The 19,460-nt window shown below is 44.3% G+C and overlaps 1 protein-coding gene across 2 annotated transcripts in view; it reads right to left on the bottom strand.

The window, feature by feature from the left end:
- PIP5K1B (phosphatidylinositol-4-phosphate 5-kinase type 1 beta) overlaps positions 1 to 19,460 on the bottom strand; it is a 148,809-nt gene that overhangs the window by 106,845 nt on the left and 22,504 nt on the right. Inside the window, exons 2-4 of one of the 2 annotated variants that reach the window (XM_014608630.3) lie at positions 11,915 to 11,996; positions 9,957 to 10,025; positions 5,539 to 5,580 (exon numbers count right to left, since the gene is read on the bottom strand). In XM_014608630.3, coding sequence (XP_014464116.1) covers positions 5,539 to 5,580; positions 9,957 to 10,025 — 111 coding nt within the window. In that variant the 5' untranslated portion in view covers positions 11,915 to 11,996. The remainder of the gene's footprint in view (positions 1 to 5,538; positions 5,581 to 9,956; positions 10,026 to 11,914; positions 11,997 to 19,460) is intronic. The other variant, XM_014608631.3, reaches the window with a different exon arrangement.

The raw sequence follows: 19,460 nt of genomic DNA, 5'->3' as shown, positions 1-19,460 counted from the left end.
CATGTAGGATAGACAGACAATTTGCTTTCCCACATCCCTTCCCTACCTTCTCCATTTAGACTGTACATGCCTTAGGGCAGGGGTTTTCAACCTTTATAAACAAGTGCACCCCTTCTGCCTCAAATCTTTAGTTCATGTACCCCGTTATATTTTTTTTCTTGTTTTTAATGTTACCAGTTATGTAATATAAGGCAGGCTACACTAACTAACATTAAATGCATTATTAATATATGCCGCATCTGGTTGGTAAATCTGCTGTGGGAGAAGGGGCGAGGGGGGAGGCAAGGGGCTTGGGGGGCAGATCAAGGCCCCCTGTGGTGAAGGAGAGAGTGGAGCCAGCACTGCACAGCCTGGGCAAAGTGTGGGAGTGAGCCGTGAGCAGCTCATTCTGGGGGCAGGGGGAAGGGAAGGGGGTGGCTCCTGCTGCTGCACGTACCCTGGGAGTGCATAAGGGGCATGTGCCCCTGGATCTGTGCGGGGTAAGGGCTGGCTGCCACTGCAGGCTGGGGCTGGGGCAGCACCAGGCTCTTCTAGGCAGGGGGGCTGAGCTAAGCTGCTCTCAGGGTGGGTAGTGGCAGTGCCAAGAGAGGGAATGGAGGGGGCTGCAGCCACCCCAAGATTCACCATAGCCCCTCCTCCCCATGCTGCCACTGCCCACCCCAAGCAAAGCCTGGCCCAGCCCCACCCCGCCAGGAAGAGCCTAGGGCCACCCTCAGCCTGCAGCAGCAGCCCGCCCTTGCCCCACACACAGATCTGGGGGCATGCGCCCCCACCCCCATGCCCTCCTGGAATGCACATAGAGGCAGGAGCCACCCCCACCCCCCAGACAAGACACGGCTCTGCCCTGCACCCTGCCCTGCCCCAGCTGTGCAGCGCCTGCCCCTGCCCCACTCCCTCCCTCACTGCTGGGGCTTCTCTCTGCCCCCCACCCATGCCCCTTCCCTCACAACAGACTTACCAGCTGAAACTGGCTGCTCTGCATGCTGCTGGGCTGTACTCCTGGCTGGCTGCACTGTTACTGAGCACATGCACAGAGCATTCTTCAGCCATGTTATCGGCCACATCAGCCAAAAAAAGCTGATTACCGATACTGTCACTTTTCCTTTTTGGTGCCGATCCAATGGGAACTATGTATCAGTGCACCTCTAGTAATTTTCTTTCATTCGTTCTGTGTACCCCCTATGATCTTTTTAAGTACCCCTAGGGATATGCATACCCCCAGTTGACAACCCCCTGCCTTAGGTACACATACCCTTCCTCTGCTTGTTGCCTGGCTGCTGGTGGACCCCCCACTCGTTGACTGGCTGCCGGGGGTACACTGACCAAAAAAAGGTTGAAAGCCCCTGCTTTAGGGCATGGGGTTTATTATGCTATGTACATCACCTAGCATAACAGGACCTTGATCTTCGGTGAGTTTTAAGTTAAAAAAAACAAACAAACGAAAAAAAACAACCCAAAAACCCCCAAAAGATTCTCTCAAGCCTGAACAATCCATTGGGCCAAGCTCGTTCCTTCAGGCACCATGATGGGCATCATGACCTTCAACTCAGCTCAAAGGACCTGAATGACCATTTACAAATAAATTAAGTGGGGTGGGCTGTTGCCATGAAGTTACCTTGTCACCATACCCCAGCAAATACATTTCAGCAATTCAGCTAATAATTATTTATACAATAACCCAAGTCTTAATCAGCTCAATAAAAGCGAAAGGACTAGGCAAGTGCCCAAAGTGGAGCCTTTCTATCATTCTCTGGTCTCATGAGAAATTGTCGATGACTTCTGTGGGATGCAGCAATCTTCCCTGTTAGACTGACCCCACTCCCTCCTACTGCTGTCTGTAAAGACGACAGACATTACTTCATTCCTATCCTTGCTGTGTGGGGGTTTGGCCAGTTGTTGGTTCTGTATCCTATAGGTCCCTTCTCCTGTAGAAATGCCACAAGCTGTCTTTCTTTCCTGAAGCCTCCCTGCAACTCACACAGTTTTATTTATATTTGCTACTCTTATCTCCGAGATTCAGGTCCCAGGTTTCAACATGTTTATAACTCTGAATCCTATTCAACTGATTTATAACTTCACATAGAAATTAAAGAGATGCCGTGGCTTCATTTCCCACCAAGACTTTGGATAAGAATACAGTTTCTGTTAAAAATACTTTCCACCCTTGGGCTTGCAGTGTACAGGTACAGCCATTAAACAAGGATAGTCCCTATTAGAAGGGTGAATTAAATTAAACTACATGGTACAGGGTTTTTAATTTTAAAAATACCACTATATAATGCTAAACTTTGGGGAGTGAAAAAAGACCAATGTAAAAGGCAGAACTTTCATTGACATTTATGAAATGCTAGGGATTTTCTTTTCTACCAGAAAATTGTTCAAGTTAAGTTTGGGAGGGGGGGAGAGGGGGGGGACCACGACAGATTTGAGTCTCAGTCCCACGTTTGAAATTTCCTAATGCAAGGAAGCATTTGTTCTTCAGTGACCGCAAGTTATGATAAGTAATAACAGTCTTCACATGGTACCTTTTCCAATCTCATTCGAACATAAGCTATCTTTTCCAGTCTCATGATAAAGCTAAGCCTTTGAAGATTTCTGTAAACCCTTAAGCTTGATGTTAGACCATACCAAAGAGGGATATTTGCTCCCTGAGCCACATATAAAGAAAGGCTTATTAGAGTTGCGAGCAATTACAAATTTTGTTTCAAGGTATGAGCTGCATCTGATTAATTTTATATTCATTTCTTTAGCTATTTAGACTGCTGTGGTTCACCATCCTAATCATTCAGTACCTTTTTCAGCTGCTTTTGCTGAGTTCCTGCAGTCCCTCCCCACAATCTATTGAAGCTGAACTGCACAATCCTATTGTAATTATGGGCCACTGCACCCCGGTTCCCACATTCACAGTGCTTTCTTTGTACAGCCTGAGCTCCCTGCAACTGTGTGGTATTTCATAGGGCTGGGACTTCAGCTGCTCAGAAATCCTATTCTCCAATCTTGACACTGCTGGGCAGAAGGATACTAATAACTTGCTTTTCCTTTGCAGAGGTAAAATTCACCTTGGTTACTGCCTGTCTCTTTGCTAGTAGCAGCCCTGACCTCTAGATCAACAGGCCATCCCTAATTATAGTTTCAATAAAACAATCCACAGCTTAAGAACAGGAAGAAAGTAAAGCATTTACTTGAATAGCAGAGGTGCGATTAAGGGAAGCTGCAGGGAGACACTAATCAGGAAAGTTATAAAAGTCTGCAGCTAGTCCTGTATCTTTATGCCAAAGATAAAGAGCAGTTAACAGAAAGAAGCCATATCTGCCCTCTTCCCCTTTCAAAAACAGCAACAACAAAAACAAACAAACAAAAAAAATCAAACAAGCAAAACCCGAAGACTCATTTACACAGCTGTACTTCCCTGTTCTTGGTCCATCCCTCTTTCGTGCCCTCTGGAACCATGTTTCAAAAGATGCTAATGCAGCTCTTCCTACTACTCTATAATGACTGTAGTGCCTTCTGTATCACTGCTGTTAGCTTTTGTTATAATCACTAGGGAATTAACAATTGAATCAGTGCTCTTTTCAGACCAACTGCACTTTTCAATGCGTGTCCAGAGAGGCAGGGGAATAGATTTACTGCGATTCTTTTATGAATAAAATGCAAGCACTCTGCTAGACTGCTCTGCAGAAAATGTAATTAAAACACAAACTATTTTTTTCTGGCTTAAAAGTTATTAAAATGAATTTTCCTGCCCAAATGTAAATTGGAACCTCCTTTTACATGTTGCTCAACTGAGTACAACTGAATCCAGGATACTTTTCTACATTTTTCCTGCTGCACAAATTGCCAGAAGTGAAATGGGTATCTTGACTTTTGGTTGCCCCATTTGAGAAATCCAGACCTCCTCATTTCCAAAATACTGAGGATCCATTATTGCAAACAATTAAGTCAATAAAAGCTGCTGATACATGGCACCCTGAAAAATTCAGGCACTCAAAGTTGGCCGCCACTTTTCAAAATGATGACCTTAACTTTATATTCTGGGCTGTTTCTGAGCCACACAGGCTACTGTTTGCATAGCCATGGGTCTAGAAACTCTGTCAAGGTAGATGAAATATTAGCAAATGGCTACAAATTTCCTCTCTGCTGGGAAGCATGGAACTAGCACAGTGGGGGTTGTTGGCTGTAAAGGGATGATAGGGCTAGAAGGAGTGAAACGTATGGTACTCAGTATATTCACAGAGCAAGCATCATTGCCATATGTCGAGTCTGATGACAGTTCAAGCCACTCGCTCAGCTTCCCTCCTCCAGGTGAATTCCCTACAGGGATACAGGGATTCAAGGTGCCAGAGGAGATGTTATTTTCACTTCTGTGCCAGCCACAATGAGCCAGACTCTCTCAGTGTATATGAAACACCAAATGACTTATGTAAAGCATTTGTTATAAAAATGCAAAGCAGTATGAGACGAAGATACATAAAGCTAAAGTGCAAAGTCTAATTTTAAGTTAAAGATTGTCAAGGTATTAGTAACATCACTGCAACTCCTCGAATTAAGGCAGACAATACAAGCTTACCACATTTGTTTGGACTTTGGCCATGCTTTCACACTTATAAAAGCAGAGACCCTAACCCAGGCCAAAGCATTTTCCCTGTATCTTAGATGCAAGTGCCAGGCTAAAACTAGAATCTGGTTTGCTGCCATATGCTAGCAAATGGATTTAGGAGATGCTCTGTTTTTGTGAATGGCAAAACAGAGACAGTCAGTGGTGGAACAAACCAAATTGGTACCCAGGGCAAAACCTATAGGAGAGTGAAAGTGGTAGGGAGGAGAGGGTGTATGTGGCTAACAGCAGGGGTGTGGAGAAGGCACATGGTTCCAAGGGCAAGGGGCACATGGGTTTGGAGAGCAGGAGGCAGGAAGGGGCACAGGTTCTGAGAGCCAGGGCTGACATGGCAGGCAGCAGCCTTAAACACTGGGAAGAGTCCCAGCCAAGGTGCTGCCCATGCATAGTCTGCCTGCCCTAGCTCTGCTGCTCTTAAAAGCAACAGCAGCTGGGAACTGGTTTTGAAGTTCCTGGCATGGCAAAGGGCACTGACTTTGGAGGGGATGAGGAATGATTCTAACACTCCAACTAACTTGGTGCCCAGGACAGGTGCCCCTCTTGCTCATCCCTAGTTACCCTACTGGTGACAATTCTTGTTTTGAGTCATTTTTATAAATCAATTTCTAACTCTCAAAAGCATCATCTTCCACTGAAATTTGGCATGTGTGGCCTCTGGGCAGCGAACTAGAGAAGAGTACAATGCTGTCAACTTTCAGTGGGAGAAGAAATTTTTATGGAAGTCAGATGTTGATTAACAAAACTGACTCAAAAGCAAGAATTGTCACCATCTCTTGTTCTAGCTATGTTTCAGGGATCATACAAACGCTAGGGATGCCTTGGCACTGCTTATTCAAAAGTTCTCATCTGCTTTTAATTATCTTTCCCTGGAGTTCCCTGAAGTTCAAATTTATACAGCTGGTAAGAGACAAGTATGCACTCACCCTGGAAAAATGGGTCAATGTGTTATTACTTCGGGAAATAATCTGAAAAGCAAATTTGATGAATTAAAATAGAGATGCTGTTGAGTGCATTTAACCACGAACAAAGTCAAACATAAAAGCTTTACAAGAATTTTTAAAAGGTAAAAACAGAGCCCAAAACTATCTGGTCAAATGAACCACAGACTTCACCAACAAGTTTGATTCTGAATTAGGTACAAGTCTTGTAAAAGGAAGCAGTAGCTTACTCTGAGAAAATCAGATGAAACATAGTTGGAGTTTATGATCAAAGCTTTCACTCAACAGTATTAATGCTTGATCCACTACCACAGATACTTATTTGTACAGACAGATAGACAGCCTACATGAATGTAACCCCCGCCCCTGGATTGTGAAGGATTAAGCAGAGAGGTGTGGGGCTACTCCAAACCCAGGAAAACCAAACCCAGGGAGCTGGGCTCAACTACAGCTCCTCTTTCCTACTTCCCCTCCTGCTAGCCCTCAAAGCAGCTTGGGGGGCTGTAGTTCAATCCAGTGTCCTGTTTTATCATTTTCATGGGCTTTTTGTAGCCCTGCTCGCTCCCTCTCCTATCAGCTGCTGGCAACTTCCTGCCAGCTCCCAAGGCAGATTTGGAGCCATGGCTGAACCCAGCTCCCTGGGATATGATTAATTAGTTCAAGCATACAGTTTGTAATCTAGAGCATACTAATTTCTAAAGCTTACCTACATCACTTATCCAAGTTTTTAGAATTAAAAGCAAGCTCTTAGAAGGAAGAGTACTAAAGAGTTATTTCCCTGTTTAGAAAATTGAAGGTTTCTCTTTCAAATAACCATTAAGAAAATATTTACTTCTCTAAGTGATAAGAGCATGTTAAGAAATCATAACCCATCTCTGGGTCAGGGGAATGACTCTACACTGTAAAAGGCAGGCAAACTGTTTAGTTTATATTTACATAATAAACCCACTAACTTTCACAGAAAATGTGAAGTATTTGTGATTAGTTTTGACATCTATTGCAACATTCTTTTCCAATATACCTTGTAAGCAGGAACCATTTACATAACTTATTTAGTAAACACATAGTTAAAAAGTATTGTTTCATAAGAGGGATTTGACTATTAAAGCTGTGGCACATGGAAAATACCATTAAGGCTCAGACATTTATATCGCCTCACACTGTCATACGGGTCACTGGATTTCACATCATAAGTAGAAATTTTCCATGCATCATTTCCCCCTTTTGTCTATACTTTAGATAAATATGACTAAACTTCTATACAGTATAATCTAGTTGCTGTGTAGCACTGTCAGAGACCAAACCCTACAAGATATAATATACTATGAAGAAAAATACAACTACGCAGACACAAACCAAATGTATTTGTGATGAAAGTACTTTTTCCTTCTAAATATTAGGTATGAAAATCCATGAATAAAGCAGATGCAGGTCCTTTGATTTCTTAGGGTCAGAGCCAAATAGGTTCTTGAGGTTTGACTTTAATTTAGTCATTTGAAACACAAAGAGTCACTATCCCCTAAGTCCTTATCTGCAAGGAGGACATATACAGTGTTACATTTCTATAAAGTTATTTTTGTACCTGTTTTAGCACAGCACTTGCACTTATCTGTACAGGGACATAGGTGCCCCAGAGACAGGCTTAGTTGTGCTGTAGGAGGATTCAACTCTGAGAGAGGGCATTTCAAATCCTATTGGAGCTCCCTAGTCAGATATGACAGTACATCTCAGGGCCACTCCTGCCCACTTCAAATTTTGCCACCAGCTTGCACCCTTGCTGTAGGTAGATTTACTCTAAAGCAGAGCTGTCCAACTGGCAGCGTGAAAGCTGCATACAGGCCATGTGTAGATGAAACAAGAGGCGTGTGTGCACAACACTTTAAAGCAGGCTAAATGCTTTTGCACTACTTTAACAGTGTCGGTGTTTCCATGCGTTGGCAGCGTATTGTGCATTAATTCTAGCAGCTGTAGCAAATTCAGCAGCGTAACACGCCTTAAATGACTTGGGGTGCAGCAAACTAAAACTCCAAGGAGTTTTAGTTTGCTGCCTCTACAGCCACAGAGCGAAGCACCAGGCTCCATGCAGCTCAGGGGCTCTGCAGGAAGCTCTGCAGGCAGCCTGGCAGCAGCCCAGATTTTCCCCCCTCCCTCCCAGAGCCTGCCTGCCTGCCTGTTTGAGCTGCGTGGGGGCCCAGTGCTTCCATCTACAGCTGCAGAGCCCACCAGGACTGCCTGAGCTGGATGCCTGCAGGCAGATGTCACCTGGGGGGGCCCACCACTGCTGTAGAGGGAAGCACCAGCTCCCCACTTCCCCCCGCAGCTCAGGGACCACTCTGTCTGCTAGCAGCTCGCCCTGCCCTCCCTGCCGCCAAAGAGGCAAGTAAGTGTGTGCAGGTGTGTACATGACACAGGGGTTTAAAGGGCCCTAAATTGAAGTGATGTTTTTTAAAAAAATCCACCACTTCAATTTAGGGTCCCCATTTCATCTACACATGCCCGTAGTTTCCAGACTCCCAGCCAGTCACTGTTCCCCACATTGCTTTGGCTGCAGCAGCAACTGGGGGCTCCCCCTCCCTAGGGTTCCTTCTTCCTGCCCCTGCCCCAGGGGGCAGGATGGTGCAGCACACAGTGTAGCACAGCATGGCAAAGCCTGCAGTGCTGGGGGGTCAGTAGCTTGGTATACCTGACTCATGCAGCACAGCAAAGCCAGGATAAATCAGGTAAGGGTAAATCAGGGTGCCTGGGCATGAGGACATAGGGTGTAGCAGCAGCAATGTCCAGATGCACAGTGCAGGGGAGGGGAGGTGGGGGGTGGACCCAGACAGTGCAGTGATGGTGGGAGGGGTGCACCTTGCATCCAGTGCAGTGGAGGGACATGAGGTGGAACAGTAGGGTGGGGACCTGGCCACAGGGTACAGTGGGAAGGCATGTGGCTCAGGGGAACAGAAGGCATACAGCCCATGGTGGTGTGGCCCCTGATAGTGTAGCACTCAGCCAATTAGAAGTGGACAGCCTTGCTCTGGAACAAATGTAGCCCACTGATAGCATTTGAGGAAAGGAGGGAGGGAGATAATACTTTATGTATCCAAAACATTAAAAGACTTTGGTAATTTTACTTCCAAGTCAGCGTTGCGCCTAAAAGCCTCAAGAAGTTTGTGGACAACTTACTCTATACCTTAAGATTTACCTTCAGCTAAAAAAAACCAAAACCCAAACATGTAAAGGCTCCAAGTTACAAATCCTGAAATCCCGTTCCTGCCTTTGCTTCAAGGTAATTTGCATCATCACAGATCCTCACAGGACATGAGAGGCTCCATACCAACTATGAACTAACTGCCCAGAGGAGTTTTCCATCTATTGACTCCTCTGAAATATGAACTTTCATTTCTACCCAGGAGAACTTTTGCAATCTTTTCTCCAATGCCTGATAAAGGGAATTTGTGCTGAAAGCTTTCAATTAAACGGGTTTTTTTGCAAAAAGCTTTTTGGTCTAATAAAAGATATCATCTCTACTACAAGTCCTGATTGCCAAGTTACAAAGATACTTGCAGTCATCCCTGGACTACTTCCCACTATAATTAAAAGTCATTTGTAAAGGTCTGAGAGAAGCAGCAACAACACTGTGCTAGATGCTGTACACACGTCTCAAAGACTGCTTCTCCCTAATAACCAGAAAGAAAGAATTATAACTAGCAGGCAAGCATTTGTTCACTTCAAAAACAAAGTTCTCCCCCCACCCTTTTTAAATCAATACTTTAAAAGTTTATTGTTAGACACCACTTGTGCCAATGGGAATCTTACTTATTGTCAACCTCAGAGAATCAAAAGGTAAGGAGTAATGGCAAAAATATACCACACAGAACCCCTATAGTACCTTGCTCTGTAGTGCCCTTACAGCATCCACCCTGTATGTATTATCGTAAGAAAGAATTAAAGGCACATCATTGATTAAACAAAGTTCCCTTAACAAAAAAAAACCACAAACAAAAAACCCACATTTTCAGCAAAATATTAATGGAGGATAACGGGGGGAAAATATTTTGTAGTCAAGATGCATGGTATATAATTATTCAAAGTATTAGAGAACTTGCTGTACTAGATTTTTCTGACAACAATGTTTATGACCAGAGATTTGTGTTGCTAGGCACAAAGAATTTTCCCAGATATAACAAGGTGTATTTTAAAAGGAAAACTTCTATTGAATTTGCTTTTAAGAGTCACCTTCACTGCATATAAATACTTTGTACACTTCCCAAAAGATATAAAATATGAACAGCGGCACACCTTTTGTTTGTTTCTTTGTTTGGTCATTTTGTTTGACTGGTAGTATCGACATATCAAATATAATACCTAGGTAGTGTGAAGATAAAATAGTTTTGGGAAAGAGTTACTGGCATTTTTACCTTTTTATATGTTTTTTCCTCATTTGGTTTTCCAGCTGTGGCATCTCCATTTTCAGTAACAGACGACATCTGGAGAGACACAAAGCTTCAGTTTACATAGTTTATTTTAAAGGCAAAAAAGTATCTCTTCGAGTTTATTTTTCTCTGTTTATTAAGTACATGTATTTTAGAGGACAACAGATCACAAGAATAATATCTTCTTCCATGAAAAAATTAGTTGCAGATCCAAGTTTCTTTAACACTCACCTAAAATCAAGATCCAAAATAGGAGCTAAGTAAATATTTTATATGATGTTACATGTCTCTTTCAGTAGGCAGCCCAAGATTACCCTAGCATTTTGTGTGTCATACTGCACTAACAAGTCACATTATTAGCTTGAACTTTCGCAAACTGATTCTGACCTCTAAAACAATTATGTTCTTTTGTGTTTTACTCTACCTTCCCATCCCCCTACAACTCTTTCTCAGTTAGCAGGTAGAGGTCATTGATGCTTTGGTTTAAGCATACACTTTCAGATTATTCAAGAAACAATAAGTAAAACCAGACACTGCAATAGCACCAAAAAGCTGTGGCACTGCATTATTCACATGCATGAACACAGTCACCCACCTTTCTTTATGGCTCATCAGCAAGTTTCATATTCATGAAATTGTCTGTTTTCATACTTAAGCCAACTTGAATTAACTTTTCTTATGGTATGTCTCTTCATTGCTCAATGCATGAAGAGACTACCAGAGCTAGTTCTGAACTGAGAAAAAGCAAGTTATATACCTGGGCAAAGCACAACATTAACATAGCTTGATGGCTTTCAGTACCCAAGCCAGCCCATTTAGAACTAACTCAGGTATATTTATACAACAATCCACTGTGCTGTACGGGCATAACCTTATGCCCCTAACAGATGTTACACTCAAGATGGTTAATCACCATTAAACACTTAGCTGGTTAATCACAATTGAATGCTTACATCTGGTTAATCAAGTCTTAAGTAGTGAACTGGTCACACATTCATTCAATTAATGGTGTGATAAAATGAGGAATAAGCACAAAGTTATTACACAAAATATATGCAATAACTCTGTGACTGCTTCCTATCACACCTTTAACTGAACATCTGGCCAGTGCCCAGACCCTGGAGCACACTGAAGTTTTTCAAGACTCCGGTGGGCTCCAGAGATTGGGAGCACTCCTCAGCCAATCAGGGCTCCTCCCAGCCAAAGGCAAGCAGGAATCCGAAGCTTGCTACTTGCTGGTACAGGGGGAGTCCAAGATTGGGCTCCTTCTGCACTGGCAATATGGTGCCATTGGATCTGATGTGGGATCCTACAATCGCACAAGTGACATGGAGATAGCACAATTGTTTGGACCTGGCATGAGATCCTGATGCAGCCTCCAGCCCCAGCCCACCCTCACCCCACACACAGATCCAGGGGGCACATCCCCCCCAACCCTCTCCCAGGGGTGCGTGCTGTGGTGGGGGCTGTCCCCCCCACCTCCATGCCCTCCAGATGAGCCACAGCACTGTCCTGTGTCCCACCTCTGCTGGGCAATGCTTGCCCCAGCCCCACTCCCTCCCTCACTACAGGGGCCTTGGATCTGGTCCCCTATGTCCCTTCCCTCCCCCCCACCTCCTTTCGCCCACAGACTTACAGGGCTGGACTCTGCTCTTCAGGCTTCCGACCTGCACTCCTGGTCTCGTGCATGCTGCGGCTGTGCGCATGTACACAGCATTTTATCGGCAACATTATTGTTCATATCAGCCAAAAAAAGCAGATTGCCGATAATGTCAATTTTCCTTTTAATCAGTGCTGATACAATATGGGCTGATGTATTAGTGCACCTCTCCCAAATAAGTATGGAAATAAGGTGTACTCCAAGTGTGGCAGTCCAGAGAAGAAAGACTTTAAAGTGCATGTTAAATCCTTCTGGATTTTAGCAACAGGAGAAATCAACATACCTTTCTGAGCTAAAGTGCTAGTCATCTGGAGCAAAGAGGGAGGGTCAATCCATTCATCGATGCTGCCAATTTTTCCAAATTCCTGTTAACACAAAAATCAATCATTTATATGATCTGGAACTGACCTCTCTCTTTCTGCATTAGAATTTGACATGACTGTCCAAGCAAACTAAAGTCTGGTTACAAGGGGTACCTATACACAAACAGGCAGGCTGCTCCAACGTGCTATAATCATAGTGAGTCTGCTGGAGCATGGCAATTACCGCACTTCAGCAGCCTCCAGCACCTTGTATATCAGTGTTCCCACACTTCAAAGTGGCAGTGGGGGTGCTTTATCTAAAGCTCCTTTTGAAGAGCTTTAGATAAAGCACCCCTGCCACCATTTTGAAGTGCGGGGATGCTGATACATGAAACTCTCTGGGCACTTTAAATTAGAGTGGCTCTCCCCCCATTCCGAGAGCACATGTATAAACACCCAAGTTGGGCTGTGCAAGAACTTTCTCAAATGGTTTTTATGACTAACAGGTTATTTAGTGTATTCAGTAATTAGTTTTTCTTACACTGAATAAAATCAGTGTGTTCAAATATGCTTTTGGGCTAGATACTTTGCTACTGTGTCACTGACATTGTTGTTCTCACGTAGTTATACAGGGCCATAAATTTACACGGTACTTCCAGAATACAATTTAAACATATCCTGTGCCCTGAAGAGCTTTTCAACAAGAATACCAAATCCTTATAACTGTTACCTGCTTACAAAAAACAGACTGAGGCAGGTAGTCCTACTGGAATTAATAGGACTACTCGCATGATTAGATTTCCAGGATTGGGCACTGTAAGATTAAAAGTAACCTAAAAACATTTCAAAATGTATTCATAAATTAGTAATTACAATGCAACACAACATCTTTTCACTTGGGTACAATTCAGGTACTGTAATTACACAGTTTATTAACAAATGCCGTTTATTATCAAATGCATCTTGCTTGCTTTAATCATGTCAACAAGATTACTTGCATAAATAAATCGTAAAAGTGTCATTTGACATGCCTTTGGAAATATCCTTTTCTGCATTTACTCTTTTAAATAAATGCTATAGCCCTGTCACAATAATTCAATGTTGTTCTTTCCGTGATCACATTGGCAAAAATCAAAATGCTATTTCTCTTTTAAACAGTTTAAGTAGCTCTTATATTAGAAGCTATTTTTAATAAAAGTCTAAGGTTAGAATCTTTGTCATTTGAAAGTACTTGTATAGCACTCTCCCCACAAAAGACTACTTTCAAGAAGTTTATGTTAAAGCAGCCATCTTCTCCTGGCAGCTAAAGAATACGAATGCTCACTGGGATTCAACAAGGCTTGTATGTCAGGTGCACATCAGTAGAAAGCTAATTTCACTATTCAAAACTAAAAGAAGAAAGTATTTAACTCAAAATTTCCTGTGACATGGACCTCCCAATATCATACATCAACATTTTTCCACCTGTCACTAAGTACATTCTTCATTTTAAGCTTTCTGTTAACCAATTAATATCTTAATTATTAATTACGTGACTTTCCCATATCCTATCATATGTAAAGCTTCCAAGAATGTTGAAGAGAGGAAAAATACCCTTTATACTAATTTAATATTATAATTATCTGGAAATATGCATGGCTTTTATAACATTAGGCATTGTTGAAGTGAGATGTTTAACCATACTGATACCAGAATGTATCCAGCAAGAGCCATGGTTACTCATTTCTCCAGAAAAAATTATAACTTTAACTTTCAGTATAGAAACTTTACTATGGTTACTTTATTAAAATTGAAGCCTTAAGAAAATGACCTGAAACACACATCTTATACTACTCCTCCAACTACCCCTAGATATCATCAGACCTACTCAGAGAAAGTCAAACATGAATCTGGCATAGGAATCCAGAGTGCAATAAATGTTAGTTGATGAAAACATTCATGCCAGATCTGGAAGAAAAGCCTATTTGTGCCCAAGATAGTTAGATAAATTATTCAAGAACATTTCATTCATGTGAAAAATATGCCCCTGTAATGTTGCCAAGGTTAGGGGAGACAGATGGTGATCTCCTGACTACAGTAAAAACTGAACATGCAATTTAAAACTGTGAAGAATGCAGCACTAGTCTATTTGTACTAGTTTCCCTCATTGTTCGGAGGACCTGGCCCAATTAGAACAATCCCTTAAATCAGTCGTTCTCAATCTTTTTTTTTTTTGACTCAAGGCAAGCCCTCTATGGGCTCAAGGCTCCCTTACATACCTTTTGTAAGTTGAGCGGCATTCAATTTAAAAAACTAATTTATATATCACAATTCTTACAAACAGGGCCACATAGTGGGAGAAGGGGATCATCAAGGCAGGGACAAGACTGAGCCTGTGCTTAGCTACTCATCTCTTTGCACATGACTTATCTCCTCACATCCCATGGCACCCTTCAAAGGATCTGGCAGCACCTTGGTTAAGAATCACTGCCTTAAATCCTGCTCTATAGACTAACTAAATCAGAGATACATAGCATTAGTTTTTGTTAGAGGTGCTCTGATACATTGGTCCCATATCAGATCAGCACCGATATAAGGAAAATTGACACTATTGGCAATCAGCTTTTTTGGGCTGATGTAGCCAATGTCACTGATAAATGCCCTGTGCAGCACAGCACACAGGTGGCCAGGAGTGTAGCCAGGTCTGGCTGGTAAGTCTGCTGTGAGGGAAGGGGTGCGGGGAGATTGAGGCCCCAGAGGTGAGGGAGGAAGTAGGAGTGGGGCAGGGGCAGGTGCTTGACAGCTGGGGCGGGGTGCGGGACAGAGCAGCAGGCAGCTCAGCTGGGGGTGGTGGCTCCCACTGCTGCATGCATCCCGGGAGGGCATGAGGGGGCATGTGCCCCTGAATCTGTGCACAGGGCGAGGGAGGGCTGCTGCTACGGGATGGGGCCTGGGGTGGTGCTGGGCTCTTCTGGGCAGGGGGGTTGGGCCAGCGCTGCTCTCAGGGTGGATGGCAGTGGTGCTCGAAGCAGAGGCTACGGCCAATTTTGGAGTGGCTGCAGTGTCCCCCACCCCCATAGTTTCCCTCCCAGCTGTGCCACCTCCCTCCCCAAGTGCAGCCTGGCCTGGCCCCCTGCTGGGAAGAGCACAGCGCTGCCCCAGTCCCAGCCCAAGCCCACAACAGTAGCGCGCCCTCGTCCTGCATGCAGATCCAAGGGCACATGCCCCCCATGCCCTCCTGGGGTGCACATAGCGGCAGGAGTTGCCCCCCCGATGAGCCACTTGCAGCTCCGTCCCATGCCTCGCCCTGGTGTGCAGCACCTGCTGCTGCCCCTCCCCCAGCCCCACTCCCTCCCTCACTGTGGGGCCCTCAATCTGCCCCCCCCCAAAACGCCCCTTTCTCCGCAACAGACTTACCAGCCACACACTGCTTTCTAAGCTTCTTGGTTGCATATCAGCAATCAGATCGGTATCAGCCGATATAGCTTGTTAAATTCAGCCATCAGTACCGGTCCAAAAAATCTCTATTGGTGCACCCCTAGCTTTTGTAAGTACAGGGCGTGCTATATCAGATGCTGGGAAGGGACTGCAGGAGGCAGAGGTGCCAAACAGAAAACAGCAATTAGAATACATAGGGTATGGAAGGGGAAAGGAAAATGGAGAGAGGTACTACTGAGAGAGAGGCCAAGTGGATATATGCCATGACCTGCTTACAGTTCCCTCCCTGCTATCTACATTGCACAGAAGGGGCAATCCCTATGTGTAAGAATGAACTAACACCATAAATACCAGACAGACAGACAAGCCTGTGGCAGGACATTTAACCACCCTGGACATTCTCTCTCTGACCCCAAAGAGGCTGTTCTTAGGCCACAACATTTTCAAAAGAAACTCGTGTAGCCTGGGTGGTATGCAGCTGGTACCCCACTCAATTGAAGGGATGTTAATGGGTATGCTGTGGGAGTGTGACTGCCTAGCTCACCTCCTTTCCCTACAGAGCAGAGACCTGGGACACCCAGTGATGCTTAACTATTTACAGGTTTAATTGTATAATATCATATAAAACTGATAAACATGTACATATATACATGCACACACACACACATATACATACATATATATTATTTACAAATATAGGTTTACAAAAACAATGACTCTTATTAACCCTAAACCCAAACAATCTCAGCCAGATATGGCAGACAAAAGTACTACATTAGCACAGACCTTGACCCTCTGTGGGTTTCCATTCAGTATGCAGCCCTTGCCCTCAGCAGGACCTGCAGGCATCAGGCAAGTGAACACTCAATGATAAAATGTAGGCTAGACAGCAAATTGACAAATGAAGACCTGGCAGTGAGGGAATGATAACTGAGCATAATCAAATAAGATACAATGCATGAAGATAACTAATACAATAAATTCAGGTATTGGGTCAGGGTTGGGCTAGAAGGCCCTACTAGCAGGCTAAATAAAGCAGCTTACAATTCTCTTATAATACAACAATAAGGACGCAAGTTTGCAGCAAAAATCCCAACAATACAAGGAACCAGAACACAACTGTCATAACCCAATGATTTTTAGTGCCTTGGCACATTGGAATTTTCCCGCCACATGGAGCTTTCTTTGCACGGTGGATTTCTCAGCTGCAGAGAGAAAACCCCGGTGCAAAAGAGTTCCCGCCACACGTATGCAAATTTGTGTCCCACTATTAGTCAATTCTAAATTATTCCTACCTAGCAGCTAGCGATTGGTTTGCTAGCCGTATAAAAGGTTAGAGCAGTTTCCGCCCAAGTGGGAGGACCCCTCAACCACCTCGTGGGGAACTCTAAGCGCGCTGTGGAGCCTAGCAAACTCCGCGTGTGTCTTGGAGGAGAACTTAGGGACCTGATCAGACTCTAACCACTCCCCGTCATCGTGGAAATATTGACGTACCCCCGTGTGAAGCGCTCGTGGAGTTGTACACCAACGACTCATCTCGGTTTGGTTCGAAGAGAGATCTCACCCCTGTGTGTTTGTGTGCAACTGTAATTCAAGCAAGTTTTCTTCCTGCACTGCGACCATCGGTGGTGTAAGTAAAGCTTTCTTTATACAACCAATACGCTTCCGTGCCTAACTCTATTCCATTGTGGAAAAACCCCACCTGACAGTCTGGGCTACATGGGGCTTCTCTTCAATCACCCAAATCCTCCCCTATGGAAATCCCCTTCTCTTCCACTCTCGGGAACTGTAGTCCCCTTCCTGGGTGACTCACGACTCCCAGAAGTTTTAGTGGGCTAGGCTCGTCTCTCTCTGTGGACTGGCTGTCGGGGCTTCCTTCCTCACTAGGACAGTCAACCTGTCTGGTAGCCACTTGCTGCAGGAAGGCCTGAGCTGCCTCATGCAGCTACAGGGCCTATCAGCCCTCTCAGCCCCACGCACTGAAGGGGCACCTGCCTCATGCAGGGATGGAGACCCGCGCTGCCTCGTGCAGTCGCACTGTCCCGTAAGCTCCGCTTGGCTCTCACCCCTGTGCACCAAAGGGGCGCCTGCCTCATGTAGGGATGGGGACCCACATTGCCTCCTCCAGTCGTGGCGGTCTCATCAGCTCTACCCAGTTCTCTCAGCCCCATGCACCGCCCTGTGCACCAAAGGGAGTGCCTGCCTCATGCAGGGTTGGGGTCCCGCGCTGCCTTGTGCAGCTGCCGCCCGCACTGCCTTGTGCAGCCGCTGAGGTCCCATCCACTCTCCAGACCCTCCATGCACTGACCCTGCTGCTCTTTCTATGGCAGGGGCTGGGACTCAGCCGCCTGCTGCTTCCCACTCAGTGAAGGCGTCTTCGGGGCACTTCTGGGGCAAGTGCCCTGCTCCGCTGGTCAGCTCTACCAGTTCTTCTGAAGCTCAAGCAGAGTCTAAACTGAGACTAAAGATTCTTGTCCAAATACCTGGATCAGCTTTTACAAGCTGTATGTCCCTCAGTGGGTAACTACTTTGTTTTACTCGCTCTTCCCCACTTTGCATCTCACAGCACTGCCTCCTTTTTCCTCCTCCCCTTCCTACCCTATGTATTCAACTCACTGCTTTCTATTTAGCAGCTCTCTTTCCTGCAGTCCCTTCACAACACCTGATAAAGTAAGCCCTCTGCTTATGAAAACTTATGCTATACATCTGATTTAGTTATTTGTAAAGATGCAAATTTAACCTTCCTTCTGTCCAACTCAGGATTAACATGGCTAACCTTTCTCTACTTGCCTTACTTCTGAGTCGCAGCCTTATGGAAATCAATGGTACTTGGATCTTTGATAGGATCAGGCTCCTAATAAATGCCTTATATTTTTTACAGCTATTGACTAATACAAAACATGATTAAATCTCTGTCCTTTTTGAGACTTACAATGCTGTTTTGTAGCTAAGGTACTTTCCCCAATCTACATTCATAACTTAATTTTTTCCTTTCTGAAAAAAATACATAATAATGCAGAGGGGTAAGCTATAGTCTCACAAAGCACTGGACTATATCCTGAGATTTAAATACAACTCTAATTAACATTTTCAATGCTTCCTTTTGCATTAGGAAGAAGCTTCTGGAGAAGTACAGCATTTGGTCTCTGCATGTGTCCAATGAGAATATGCTGTCTAGGATTAAAGACATACAGGGGAAAGGAACTTTATGATTGGAGGCATACAAATAGGACAGACCATTAGACACAGGGAGAACCTTCACCTATACTGCTTCTACGATGCAGTATAACAAATATTGCAGAGGCTGCCCAAGAGCAACTGGAAGGGAGATGCATCTGATTTCAGCACGTCTGACAGAATCCTCCCCACCTTCAAACACTGTTGAACCCTGGCTTCTTCCTGGGGTACAAACACAAAAGTCTGAAGAGCAAATTATTTACTTTCGGAATAGACCAGCTCCAGGGACAAAAGCTAAAACTGTTCCAGTAAGTACACTCAGACGAGCATCTGTTTGGCAGGTGAAGTTGCTTCTGTCCTGGGAAGTGGGTTTTTTTTAGAAAGAGTTTGTGTTTTAATGGCAAAACCAAGAATAACAAGTAATCTTTGCTACATTTTTGAGCCATCCTAAATGGAATTATACTGGAGGTATTTCTGTGATCACATAATAAGAATGGTTATTGCTTTCTGTTAAATTCTATAGAACTTATTATGAAGACAGGCTGTTTAAACTGGACTTATTTACACAATCTTTTTAACACTGCACACGCTCTATATAACATGTTGCAATGCTCCTTTACAGACTCAGTTCCTTAGGTGAATTTGATATCTTTTATTAGACCAACCCAAATGGTTGGAGAATAGTTATTAAACAAGCTTTCGGGTTCAAAAACCCTTTGTCAGGCTAAGGAAGCTTCAGCAGTTGGTGTGTGCTCTTCCCGGATGGAATGAAAAGTAAAGAAGCCAGGGGCTGGGCTGGGGAGTCAGTTGTCAGGCAGATTGTAATGCATCAAAAATCCAATGTCTGTGTTTAGTCCCTGATCTCTAGTATCCAGCAGGTTGATGAAATGGAGCTCATAGGCTCGTCTCTGGGAAGTGTTGTGTAAGTTTCCC

The sequence above is a fragment of the Alligator mississippiensis genome, chromosome 3 (assembly GCF_030867095.1).
Source record: "Alligator mississippiensis isolate rAllMis1 chromosome 3, rAllMis1, whole genome shotgun sequence".
NCBI lineage: Eukaryota > Metazoa > Chordata > Crocodylia > Alligatoridae > Alligator > Alligator mississippiensis.
This window is presented reverse-complemented; position numbering and strand designations above follow the sequence as displayed.